The sequence below is a fragment of the Amphiprion ocellaris genome, chromosome 3 (genome assembly GCF_022539595.1).
Source record: "Amphiprion ocellaris isolate individual 3 ecotype Okinawa chromosome 3, ASM2253959v1, whole genome shotgun sequence".
NCBI classification, from domain to species: Eukaryota; Metazoa; Chordata; class Actinopteri; family Pomacentridae; genus Amphiprion; species Amphiprion ocellaris.
In genome coordinates, this window is record NC_072768.1 from 4,168,900 (window position 1) to 4,182,943 (window position 14,044).

The following is a 14,044-nucleotide window of genomic DNA, read 5'->3' on the forward strand; positions in this document are numbered from 1 at the left end:
CTGCAGCTCCTGTGATATTCTCCTGACAGCTCGGATGACCTCCAGAAGTATTCCCTGCTCTCCTTGTCCAATGACAAAGACTCCACCGAAAAAAAAACCTTCCTCCAGAATTTTTCTATATTCATATATATTAAAAAAATATCATACGACTTGTATTTATGAGCAAGGATTTAAGCCAGGTATCTATTAATTACACCCTGTAGATAACATTCATATATATATATATATATATATATATATATATATATATATATATATATATATATATATATATATATATATATATATACACACACACACATACATACACACACACATGATCTGTTAGAAGTTCACCACTGCAACTATTTCAGACAATTTAGTGCAACTTCCTGCTGATACATTGGACAGCTTTAATCTTAACTGACTGACAGTAAAAGTCTATTAAATTTAATGGAGAGTGATCTACAGACAGCCGTCAGTGCAGCAGGTCACTGTCTTGTTTAACTTTTGCATTCAGTTTGACTGTGATGATGAGTGGTTTTGGGAACAGCTCTACACTCAGCAGCAGACTGTCTTTTTCATTATGGAGGCACAGATTCAGCTCATATTTACAACCCACCTGTATGAATCCATCAGAGGATCCAGCCCTGGAGACGAGACATAGCTTGAGATGTGTTGGGCGCCTGGTGGGCCTAGTCTGGAAAACGTGGCCTGGGAGTGTAATGCACTAGTCTGAGTCTGATCCTGAGTTGTCCTCGTGCGGATCACAGAGAGTTTCTTCAAGAGGTGCTAACGTCCCGTCCGGCCTGACGCCCATTGGCCGAATCACGTTCTGCCTGCAGACACAAAGACAAAACCATCAGATTTCCACCTGCTAGATGGAGAGTCTCTATATTAGAAAGCTGCAAACATCCAAATTAGGGAAAGACCAAACATCGGCCCGGCTTATTTTATGATAAATTATAGGTGCTACTTCAGGTCTGATGCAAGCTGTTCTTTCAGAGACTGCAAAAACTGAACAAGAAACACAAGCTGGTACCACAAACCAGGAAATCTGCATCTCTCACAGACGATGCTAACGGCTAGTGGTTAAGTTAGAAGGCAGCCACACATTACACTAAAGCAGAGACTGGAAAACAATAATTAACAAAGCTTTACGATATGGACCTTAGTGGGAAATAAAAGTGATACAACAGAGAAATATTAAGAAAATAGAGAAGAACAACAGATGTCAATCCCACATAAACAGAAGAGAGCGTCCTAATTTGATCACTATTTCTATTTATGTATTAAGTTATCATCACCCCTATTAATGAAGAAGTCCAGTTGTAAGTGACAGGATCCGGCAATCACATGATGTTAAAACATTATATTCAATGCATATCAGTTCTAATAATCTGCATCGACCCTAAAACAAAACCAAAGAAATAACCCATATCAGTCGATCCCTTATTTAAACAGACACAACTGTCTTCTTGTGAATTCTCGAAGTTAACAGAATATGTAGAAAAAAAACTGGTCGGCCTTTGATTCGTAGGTGTTCACTCTCTTCCATGTACAACTGGAGGACCCTCACAGAACGACCCCCTTCCCTCCTTTCATGGACACTCGCCCCTGTCTGTCTTCTCAGCTCTCCTCCCCTCCTTTCCTGTGGCAGTTTAATTACAGGATCAGTGCTCAGACTAATCTCCTCAAAGCCACGACTGCCCCTTCACCCAATCCAATTATACCTGCACTGTGTGTCACCGCTCCCTCGAAGTTGATTTATCAGAGAATTATCCATCAAAGATTTAAAAAGGACCAATTTACATTAATTTGTCAGATTCAGACACAAACCACCATGTAATTCCTGCTGATTCCTGGAATTAAATGTAATGTTTTGTTGGGAAAACTACACATTACGTTCCTTAAAAGGAGATGTTGGTGATGAAATCTAAAAACATCTCGGCTTTGATTTGACATCTCTTCAGTGAGGACACCTGCCATGAAGCATTTCCACTCATAGTCTCATGTCATTGGTAAAAGTCAGCAGGCACAATGAGGAACAGAGTGACAAAACAAACAAAACCGTGAACATCATCTCCCCTAATTAGAGGGCAGAAATCTCTCCTCTTCAGGAGTGACTGAGGTCTGGCAGGTGTAAAGGGGGAGAGGGTGCAGAAAATGTGCTAATTGGAGCACCAGTTAAGCAGTTAGGGGAGCACATTCTTGTAGGGCTCTGATGGATCTCCTTAGAGCCGGATATGAGGAAGCACCTCTCTGTCATCACTGAAGAGGGGGAAGAAAGAGGACGCAGCCTCGGAAAGGAATCCTTCTCTTCCAGGGCGCACGTGCCTCATTACAGCTCAACGCCCTCCTTGGCTCAACAATGACGAGGTCGCCTTTCTTATGTCTGCACATTTATTCACCCGTGTCTCTTCCTCTTCATCTGCGTTCCACCCAAATTGCTTTGTCTAGTTGTGCCTCTGTCTCGGTCCACTCCCGGACAGGCCAGTGATTGGCTCATCAAATACGAGAAGAATAAACTCAGGACGTGTTATTAAAGAAGCTGAATGTGGTACATAAAGGAACCAGAACCGACAGGTCCACTGTGTGCGCCAATTAGGTGATAATTAATGGAGCTGCGGTAATGATGCTGCAGCGGCGTGCCGGCGGCTACCCATTTACTCCAACTGAATGCTGCAGAGTTCTGAAAGTCCAGGCCTAATTGAAGCTGCATCTAACAGCAAGAGATTCTTCCAATGATGAATCGGTTGGCAGGGAGCGAGCTCACTGTTACCTTTGTGCAGGCATTGTGCCGACTAACGTTAGCCTCGGCTCACTAAGGAAAGGTCAACACAAATACAGAAAGACCTTTTGCTGAGGAAACAGTAAATAATATGAATAATGTGAGCAGGTGGAGCAACAACTGTTCAAACAGATAAAGTTAATCATGTAAGCTGAGGCTTTGCAAAGGGAACACGGTTCATTACTTCTCAAAGATTTCTGTGACATTTTACATCTGTGCAGGTTTTTTCTATTGAATTTTACAAAGAGGACATCTACTATCACATTAGTGCATCATTAACACTGAACTTAGCCTCAACCACATTCAGACAGACAGCAGAACAGCAGGAATGATCACTGACTAGAACTTGAACATGAAATTACAAGAGTACATTTCGATACAGCACTTAGCTGCTGATGTTTCTGATGCAGAATAAAACGACTGTTGTGACAAGTGAAACAACTATATTACACGTTTTCTAATCTAATGAACCCTCTGACTTCCTGGATTGTATTTCATCATCTCTCTTGACACAACGGGCCAACAAAAACAGAGCCTTTTGTGTTTTTAACACACACAGATGTTTTAAGTTGATGCACCTGGCAGTTTAAATGAAAATAATCTGGTACATTTATGTCATGATCTCTTAAGTATTATTATTTTTGTTTTTGGCCTTTTTGTTGGCTGTATTTGATAGGGAAGTAGAGAGGCAGACAGGAAAGCAGAGAAGCAGAGAGAAGAATTGGGGGAGGACCTGCAGTAAAAGGCCATGAGCTGGAATCAAACCCAGGCCACTGCATCGGGGACTATAGCCCCTGTTCATGGGTGCCCAGATAGCCCAACCTGTTGAGCTATCTGGGCACCCAAGTAGTTAAATACAGATTGCTCACTTCCAAGAAATTTCTATTATTAAACCTCGGATCACCAAAACTTTACAGTGGTTTTGAAAGAAAGGGGAAACATTGTCATGATTAAACCTTTTATCAGAGCCAGAAACGGTAAACACAGAGAGAATCGTCCGATGTTGAACTTTCTGCCGGTCCTTGAACTACTCATCTGTGACATGCAATACAGTCGGAAAACTAAATCAAAATTTTAAGTCATGACATTTCATCAAAATCACTTGATCCTACGTGTCACATTTATTTACGAGAAAAGCACTCAGAGAGTGCAGGACTCTGCCAAGGCTGCTCAGTCACTGTATGATTTCCAACGGATGAAATCTTTAAACAATTCGTGGTCCGCAGTTTGTAGTAGGATCACAATCATGTGATCGTCAGCAGGCAGCTGATGGAGTGTTCACTTGTCATAGTTACAGTGACGTCGTGCCGCTATGTCGCAATAATACAGAAATCTTTAACAAATCCGTGGATCTAGACTATAAGCTGCATCACTGCCAAAATCTAATCACTTGGTCCTTCTGTCATTTCTGACCTTCTCTGAAAATTTCATCCAAATTCATCCAAATTTAGTCTGTTTTTGAGTAATGTTGCAAAGAGACAGACGGACAGACAGACATAAGTCTGCCGCGTTCCTTGACGGAGTAAATATCAGGAAGCCATTAGCTAACTAGGATAAACTGCAGGCTGTGTTTACAGAGACCTGATAGGAATTTAAAATGTAAGCAGTAAATTACCTATTGTTTGTACAGTCACTATTTTTTTTCAATGGTTCATTTTTTCTCCTTGAAAAAAACTGCTGTACTTATTAACCCTTTAACACTCAGGGGTACAGGCCTCCTGCACTTTTTTTTTTGTTATTTTGGCTGTATAAGAGTCAGAAATCCTACTATGAGTGATTGCTTTTGCCCTTTTTTCAGAAAAACCTAAGCTTTCAGTATCTGGCAATATCAGACATAAACTACTTGTTTCGGGAATGTAACAACAGTTGAAATCCATTTTTTAAAAACGTAATACAGTTTTTCTAAATTAATGGTAAGAAAATCTATTTTTTTGTGGGTTATGACATTATAACTTGCAGCACAGTTCTCTGTACTTCTACTCATGGTTGTGCTGTCTTCATAGAGGTGCAGGACTTTATAAAACAGTGAAAAATGATCAGACAGTGAGTTAAAATGTGACAGGAGTAAAAACACCCAGAAACTGCTTGGCGATCAGAGGGGTAAAACAAAGGATTCTGCAGGCATTTGCTGTCATCCGGTTCAGTGTATTACCTTGACAGCTTGTCAAACATATTGACCAGTTTCTGAGCTTCATATTCCTTCTGCTCCTCAGTCATCTCTTCGATGGGGTTCGGCATCGGCTCCTCCACGTGACCAGTGATGGGGTTGATGCTGGCAAAAGTAAAGGAAAAGGCTTTATTCATAGCTGCAAACTAAGTGGTAGATGATCAGTGTACACACAGCAGTGTGTTAAACATGTTGACATTGATGGTAAAGAGTACTCACAAAGGCTTGGCAGATTTATATTCCTCTGTGTCTGAGTCTTCGTCTTCAGAGTACTGAGTCTCTCCTCTTCCTCCTGCTAGAAGTCCTCGAGCCACGAGGAGTCCTGCTGCGTTTCCATACCCCGTGTACTTCAACAGGTTGTCCACTAGAAGACACAAATACACAAGGGTGAGATGTTATATATAAATGCTGATGTGAGGATGAGTCAAGCTCTATTTTTTTCTGTTGGTAGTCTCAGAACCAACACTGCCTCTAGTATTTTAGTTTTTTTCTTAATCTGAGGTGTTGTGACACATGTTCCTCTCTACAACAGATCTCCACTCACCGCTTTCTTTGCACAAAACAAAGAGAAACTCTGCAGCCGTCTGCTTCACACCCATATCCACGTGTGTCATAAGGCGAACCAGCTTGTTTCTGATGGTGGTGCCAATCTCTGGTCTGATCTTCACATCTTTCAACGGGGGAAGTACCTGAAAAAACAGGGGTTTACAATAGTTTATTCATCACTAGAAAGCTCTGAAACCTCGCCACTGGCTCATGGACACACACGCAAAGAGAGCATCTAATATCTACAAGGTCATGATAATACAGATTCATAAACTTCACTAGAATAACGCAAACAAAACAAGAGAAACACCTCACACTGCAACACCACCTCTTTTAATCTGACCGTTTTACCTGAGCTTTGATGTATCTGCGGATCTCCCTGTGGTGTCTGGATCCTTCAGTCAAAAGGCTGAGCACTGGAGTCAAACCCTCTTTGAAGTTGGAGCCCTGCTTGGAGTGACACAAACCACAAACACTTCACAGTTTGCTCAAGCTGCAGCGATGCCGATCAGTCACACACGAGGGTAATATGAATAATGAAGAAGTTAAGACAGCGTGGTAGTTAAGGTGCAGCACTAACAGGTCTGGCACCACAACTCTCTGAGGTCAAACTCACCAGTAACAGTGCAAACAGTAAACCTGCTAGAGTCCATCCATCTGTCCATTATGTGCATGTCCTCCCTTTTCTAGGCTTTATTCAAGAAAATATAGATATATTTCCCATCTATATATTCTCGGATATATAGATGAGGAAGAATTGGAGAAGTTAACTCATTTCAAGTATCTTGGGGTTGTGTTGGACTCCAACTTCAATTTTAAAAAACATCAAAAAGGTAACCAATTAAATTTAACTTACAAAATATTAAAATTTAGAAAGTCCTCCTTTGTACAGAATGCATTATCTATTAAAAGTTGAACAAACTGGAATACTTTACCTATAGCTATCAGAGAAACCTCCACTTTTGTCAGTTTTAAGACACAGTAGAAGACATGGCTGATTGACAATCAAACGTGTGAACATTGAGGAAGTCAAGCATTTTAAAATCAGGCATTTTAAAAACAGGCTCTGTAACTATATGCATTTTATGACAGGCTATTCCTAGAAAGCACTTTTCTAAAACAGTAGCACTTTAACCCAGCCAGTATTAATTTGTCGCTGTCTTTGTTTTACTATACTGTTTTTTGTGCCCTGTATGTTTTTCTTTTTTTGTGTAGGACAACGGATGGAAATTAGCCTTGTGCTAAATCTGGCGTATTTACTGCAACCTTGTGTAAACTGTTATGAGATTGTATGTTCATTAATATGCACTGTCCCGTCCAAATGAATAAATAAAACCTAAAATAAATGTGAAATATCAAAATGAATGTATAACAGAGCTGGCTATGGGGTGGACGAGGGAGGACGCATCTTACTTAAACTGTGAGTTAGAAATATTCAGTGTGTTTTGTAGCATCAGTAACACCAAGGGAGAATATCTAAACTAAAATGCAAGTTTTACACTCACAACTAAATATAAGGCAGAGAACTGTCAGCCTGCCTGTATTGACCTCAGAGAATGAACTTTACCTTGTCGATCCTTTTCTCCATGAAGTCTAATAAAACCTGGACTGCATCCATGTTTTTCCTGCCATATTTCTCTTGTCCTCCCTGGACAGGGACGTCAATCAATACGTCCAGACAGGACACGGGCAGGTTGTTGAGTAGATTGACAGCATGGCTGGGGATAGAAAAAAACATTATGTAAGTGTTACACTATGTTTCACAGGAAACCATGTCTCAGGGGTCAGGAAGGTTAAAGTCTAAAAAAGTAGGTTTACGAAGTAAAGAGATGATTAATAGCTGAAGGTTTTGAAAAAGAGTTTTTGATGAGATGTCAGCTTTGTTCTTGATCTATATTTAGGAATAACACAGCTATAAGTGAGACACAAATAAATAGAAAGACTGTGCTCAGACTGTAAGATTTTAGTCAAACAATCACGGATTCAGAGGAGAGATCCGGTCTTGGGTGTTCAGCAGTTTGTCTGTATATCTTCCTCTTAAACTATTGGTAGATTCATCAAAATAGCGAACAGTTTTCAGTTTTATCAAGTTAGTTAATATATTCACAACAGTGCTTTCTGAGAAGGTCATGAGAGACAAAGGACTGAGGTCAGTTCTGGAAAAGAAAGGACCATTTAAATAGTCCGTTTAAAAAGAAAACTAATTGGTTTGTTTCATAACTGGACAGCACATAGGAAGGAAGAACCTGTTGAACCTTGAAAACGTTACCAAATCCTGATATCACAAATCTTCCAAAGCTCTTCGGTCATGAGCATATGAAGATAATGTGCGGTGCCCCCGGAAGAGACGACCCAAGTAATACTGAGCACAAGCATGTGGCGTCTGTTTGTGTGAGAGGCTGGGAAGTTGGACACAATTTTTAAACTCATCAAAACTTACTACATTTGGAAGTATTTCTTGTGAATGTGTCTCTGTTTGACACAACAGATTAATCTGTTCTCTGGTTAAAAAACTTTCTCCTTCGTACGCCCCTTCTCTATTCAAACAAACTACATCGGTCAACAGGTCAAACTCCCATGACCAGCCTGACATGTCACCAGGATCATCACTCACTTTTACATGACACTGGTTAAATTTCAGGCAACGGCCACGAATTCTCAGCATTCTTGCATTAAATTACCACAAGAAGAAGATGCTGCAGCAGCATGAATTTGTGCTGGACACTCTGTACTTGTCCAGGAGGGTTCTTTCGAGCAAATCACAGCAGAAGGATGTAGTTAGTTTGTTCTTTTCTATGCAAATCACTTTCAAATGACATCCGACGTAAAGACACGCCCTAACAAACTGAAAGCTACACAACACAGAAGCATCATTGGACTGAGCCGTTTCATGTTTCTCGTGGATCAGATTCCCACCTGTGTGCTTCCTCTGTCTTCTCCTCTGTCTCGGTCTTCAGCATCAACAGGTGGCGCAGGATGGCAGCAATGAGTCGGAACTGGTGGTTGTCCTCCTGTCAGGTCAAGCATGTACAAAATCACTCCAAACTGACACTTTTACTGTATAGAACAAACCAGTAAGGCAGTAAAACACTGAAGCTACGAGCACAGCAGGCTGCAAAAACAGGAACCGCAGGAGCCGAGAGGGTCTGAGGTAAAAACTGAGGAAGAGGAAATGTGGATATCTATGAGGAGAGCAGGTGAACCTAAGAACTAAATCTGGTCTAATCTGGACTTACTCTGTGTTAGATTCTGCCTTTGCAGTCGTCTGTCTTTCCGGTCCAAATTGCATGAAATATTGCAAGCATGTTTAAAACAGCTTCTCAGACAAGACGGCTAAGTTTAATAATAAACGACATTCATCACAATTAAATAAAAGATGTGCTTGATATATTCTCTAAAAGCACATCCATCAAACAACACAGCCTGGCCTGTGTGTGCATCTTATGAACAAAGAGGAGAGAGTGTGTCAAGTAAAAGCGACTTAAAGCTTCAAATTATGGGTGGTCATTTTGGGCTGAAAGAAGACTTTTTCATTTTGTCACTGTAGGAAACATGCAGGTAAAAATCATAATATTTCTGACAACTGGATTCCAATCGGCTGCTTCAGGTTCAGGGTTTTGGTGCGTGTTGGTTTACATGGTCACGGTTTATCCAAGTGTGGCTGAACATTTAATCAATTTCATAATCGAAGTTAGAGTTTGAAAGAATGTAACGGGCAAACTGTAAAGGCTGCAGTTACAAATACACAAGGCGTAGCTGTTAAATAACGGCACTAATGCTGTCATTACATTTTATTTAATTCAATCACATGTATGTTCTTGCTTCCCACTGATCAGCTGATACTACATTGTTCAGGCATTCACACTGCGTTTCAACTGACAAAAGCCCAATCTTATTATTTAATAGCCACACCTTGTACATTTAGTAATGTTTTTATCAGTGGTTTTACAAATTCATGCGATCCTACTTGCGCAGCAGTCACACTTTTGATAATGTCTCAGATTTACACAATTAGAATGACAGAAATCAAGAAAAAGGAAAAAGTTGAATTTCTTTGATTTTAGATTTTTCCAAAAATTGGGAAAAAAAAAACACATTTTCTCAAAGTGCAGACAAGCGTTATTAATATTGGTTTTCATTTAACTATTTTTAATTTGTTCCTGTAGTTGTCACCTATGTGTCTGGTGCAAATGCTGCCTGCAGTTCATCCAACAAGTTCTTGAATTTTTATCACGTGACAGGTGGTTGTAGCTGAGTCGCTAATGGCTTCACGGATACACCGGGAAGTGCAGAATTTTAAAAAAAAATCTTTTTAAATGCTCCACCTAGTTACACAGTAAATTAACAGCAAATAAGTAAGTAAGTTAACAGTAAGTAAGTTAACAGTAAATTTTGAACTGAAGTTGGTCTTTAAAGAATTATTCTGTAAATCAAATCGCAATATCACTCAGAGAAACGGCTTCCCAGATGGTCCAGCCCTAGTTTCAACATTAATACCAATGGTTTTCCTACTAGTCAGAGTAATTCTTGGTGACAGAAGCTGATCCAGTATATGCAGAATTATTGTTGTGGCTATTTGCTATATTCCTATCTTATTTTGTTGATTATTTGGTCAGATATTTTATTGTTTTGTCTTTGCTTATTGACCTGCTCGGTATCCCAGCTGTTGGTTCCACATTCTTATTGTTTTTGGTACAGCTGATTTAATTGTGGTACAGCGGGAGAGCCGGTCAGAGCGCGGTCCGTGTTTGCTGTGCTGAGCGGTGAGTAAAACCTGCAGAAAACTGTCCTGTCATGCTGGGGATGTTTAGCATGGAAGACAGCAAAAAACATGAGCCACAGCCCTGGAGACGGGGGAGTCGACCAATATTTAAGGGTTACAATATGGACGCTACTTCGTGGATTTTCGTCTATGGCGGGAGGGTCTGGAACGTAACCCCCACGATAGACAAGGGATCACTGTACAGTTATAAAGTGGTTAGATGTATGACCTTTGTTGTGCAAGAGAGCCTAATCCATAATTGAGTAAGTGACGTTTGTGGTGATGCACACGTCTTATCCCCTCCCTACATGAGTCAGAAACCTATCACATTTGAACCACAAAACCACAACACACTCACCTCACCACCAGCTTCAGACAGCGTGAGGTTGAACAAGGCTTTGAGAGCTTCCATCGCTCGCTCATTGTCCTCCGCAGGCATGGGGAGGGCCTGAGGGTCCGGACGGGCGGCTTCATAGGGACCGACCCAGCGCACATCCAGGGTGAGCTCCAGCACCTCGGTCAGCAGCCTCACAGCGTGCCACTGTCTCCTCAACACCCCTCTCACATCAGGCTGGAGGGCAGACAGCAGGAAGAGAAGGCGCAGCGTGAACAGGCCCACCTCGTGGTGCCATGAGCGGGCGGTGCGCAGGCTGGCACAAAGACCATGAGCCAGCTGCACGTCCACGCTGACCTGCTGAGCTGCAGGGCTGTTGTACACCACGTTGCATAGGCACTTCAAGGCCTCCACCACCACCCTCTCCTCCTCCTCTGACTGTGTGCAATCCTGAGAGCTGTTCTGGTTGTCACCTTCCTCCTGTCCGGCTCGCAGCCTCGCCATCCCTCCCAGGATCAGCATGCCCTCCCTGGTGGCTACAGGTGCGAGGACACGCTTGTCTCTGGACAGGATGCGGAGGGTCTCCAGACATGTCTTCTGACAGCTGGGCTGCACCTGCCTCCCCAGTACTGTCAAAACGCTCTGACACAGCTTCTGCAAGGAGACAAAGTGAATAAGACTGTGATTAGAACAAAGCAGGGACCCATTCATCATCTAAAATCAACCTGCTGAGTGAACCTGTACTCACACTCCGCAGGGTTTCCTCCTTTTGGTCAAAACTGAAGGTGTGAATGTTCTGAAACAGAAAAGATGCTCACTGTGAACACCAAACAACACCTTTAAATGACACGTACACACATATTTCTCAGGAATGATCACATATTAACCTAAAACACTTTGACACGGTCTCCCAGAGAGCTTTGAGTGTATAGGTAAAGTTGCTAATACTGCTGTGTAATTCTATGGGCTTAACCGGTGGTGGGCGAGCTGGGAGCATTAGCATTATCAGCTCTGAGAACAACGTAGTACGGTCCGGTTCGCTTCATTCACGGATTCAGAGTCACATGTGTAACGATGTGACATTAGATACGATTTAAGAGGTTGCGTTTCACCTCAGTGAGCTCTAAAGCCGCACAGCTAACTCAAATCTAGCCGTCCAGCTAGCTAGCTAACATTAGCGCCGCAGTTTGTTTTGGTTTGAGGAAAAACGAGCGAAGCCGTGACTCACCTCTCGATTATACTGCTGCAAGAGCTTCTCTATGTCCTCCTCGTTGGCAGTTTCAAGTTGCGACAAGATGGTATTCAAATCCATGGTGGATATCTGAAGAGCACGGATGGTTAGCTTAGCTTTAGCTTAGTTACCAGTGAATGTAGTGCGGCTAGCTAGGGAGCTAGCTGGCAGGCTAACTGCTGCTGTCAACAGGGAAACTCCCCAGACTGTCTCCATCAGCAGCACCTCAGTCCTCTGAGCTCATTCAGCCTCATACACACACACAGATCCACTAAACACACAGTCTGGGGATTGTAAAATACTATTCTTAAACGGCATCATTAAAACAAATAAACTTACCAATAACCAAGTGTAAATGACAGCAGTTTGTGTTGTAGTTGGTCGAGCTGCAGCGATTAATCGATTGGGTCAGTATATAATTGAGTGACTTTTGAAGTCAGTGGGACATATCTTGCATACATTTTTATTAAAAGTAAAACAAAAAAGGTTTTATGTTCATTATGATCATGTTTTTACAAATTCCATAATTATTTGTTATGGAATTAATCACTTATTAATAAAAATGACTGGATATCACTAAAATGTCAACTAAATAACCGTCCAAATTTAATAACAACCACCTTCTAATTAGCTAAACAATTATATAAAATGAATTTATTCAAAAACTGTTTTGATTGTGTTCTTTTTATTAAGTTGAGATAATCATGACAGATATTTCTTTTTGGCAATATATCAAATTTGATAAGGAAAATAATATTTTCCTGCTGTTCCTGAGTGAGAAATACCTCTAAATTGATTTTAAATACATGTTCACCTTGTTGTTTATCACAGATTAGAACAAGGAAATGCTTATTCTTGTTTCAGTGTTTATAAAGAAGCGGTGGGATTAAATCAATCCAAAAAGTCTTGTTTTGTGGATGTAGAAAAAAACCTTTCTGCAGCTCTATATGAAAATGAGCTTCTAGTTGCTTTGAGGATTTAAAAAAAAATCTTTCGTTTGCTAACGCATCTCTGCAAAGAAAGTAAAAGTCTGTGAATCAGTGACACTTTTTGCATCAAGAAAATAAGTCTTTGATTGAACTTAACATGATTAAATTGCTTTCATAAAGCATGTATGAATTATTTTCATCCAGCTTAACAAACTTGAGTTGAATTACCTCAATTCACATAAGTTGATGCACTTATTTACTTAAGATGGAGCCAATGTAATTTACTTGAGTGAACTTCATTTCTTAGAGTTCATTCAACTCATTTCCTTAGAGCTGATCTAACCTTTTTTCAATAAAGTTCGTCAAACTTAATTCAGATTTGTCAAGTAAAATTAGGTGAATCAAGTTAATCTAGTTTGGGTAAATCAAGTTATCTGAACTGAAATGCATAATGTCTAGAGAAAGCTATTTAATTATGTGGAAATTCTTTCCATGATTTTCATTCAAGTTCATTCAAAGCATGTTCATTTTAAGAATAGAATGTAAGTAAGTGAACGGTCCATGTATATTTTGGCAACTGGATTTCCTGTTCTGAAACGGGTATTGAAAAACAAAAAATGAGTGGTTATTTGATTTTCGTGTTAAAATACAAAAAATAAAATTGAAATACAAGGCGTTTTTCCTTTACATGATCAAAAAGGATATACAAAATTTTAAAATGCTTTGATTTTCATTTTATATTTAGAATAACAAAAAAATAAAATCAGTAAGAGACAGAAACGAAAAATTGTCTGTTTTTTCATTTTCTGAGACCGGAAGTGGTCATCAGCAAGTGTGAAGCCAAACGACAACAAGATTCTCAGAGGGCGGAGCCAGAGAGCAGTGACTAGTCAGACCATATATATGTATAGAAGACAGCGCGCTAGCGGATCTAGTCCGCTATATGTATCTATGGCCGGAACGTCTGGTAGCGTCTCTGGCTGCTGTTGACCTTGTTTTTGGAGTAAAACACAGTAAGAAGGTAAATACTTCTAACCAGTAGCGTTGTTTTGTTGTACGTTAAGTCAGCGACTTGTGAAGAGTTGTGTTTTGTCGAGTTTGAGCAGTTGGTCCAGACGCGTTAGCTAGCTAAGCGGCTAAGTTAGCTAGCGGGCTAATTAACACAGGTGGCTAACTTACCACTGAACACCTGTGTTAGTTGCTGCCGTAGCTGTCCGTCATTATTAGAAGGAACTTCTCAACCTGTATTTCTCTGCTGTGTATTTTAGCTTTTAAAAACGTTATTTTACTTTAAGGTTCACTGAA

General features: G+C 40.6%; 1 protein-coding gene across 2 annotated transcripts; it reads right to left on the bottom strand.

The window, feature by feature from the left end:
* Positions 1-295: 295 nt before the first annotated feature.
* On the bottom strand, positions 296-12,023 carry ric8b (RIC8 guanine nucleotide exchange factor B). 2 transcript variants are annotated; one of them, XM_023296400.3, is made up of 10 exons: positions 11,808-12,023; positions 11,328-11,375; positions 10,604-11,233; positions 8,400-8,494; positions 7,051-7,201; positions 5,835-5,933; positions 5,482-5,626; positions 5,157-5,301; positions 4,923-5,042; positions 296-818 (listed from the first exon to the last, which is right to left on the bottom strand). In XM_023296400.3, exons 1-10 carry the CDS (start codon positions 11,889-11,891, stop codon positions 710-712), a joined length of 1,626 nt encoding a protein of 541 aa, XP_023152168.1. In that variant the 5' UTR covers positions 11,892-12,023; the 3' UTR covers positions 296-709. The 2 variants fall into 2 exon arrangements, with proteins under 2 accessions (XP_023152168.1, XP_023152169.1); XM_023296401.3 differs by having other exon boundaries at positions 5,835-5,930; positions 11,808-12,022.
* Positions 12,024-14,044: the final 2,021 nt, after the last annotated feature.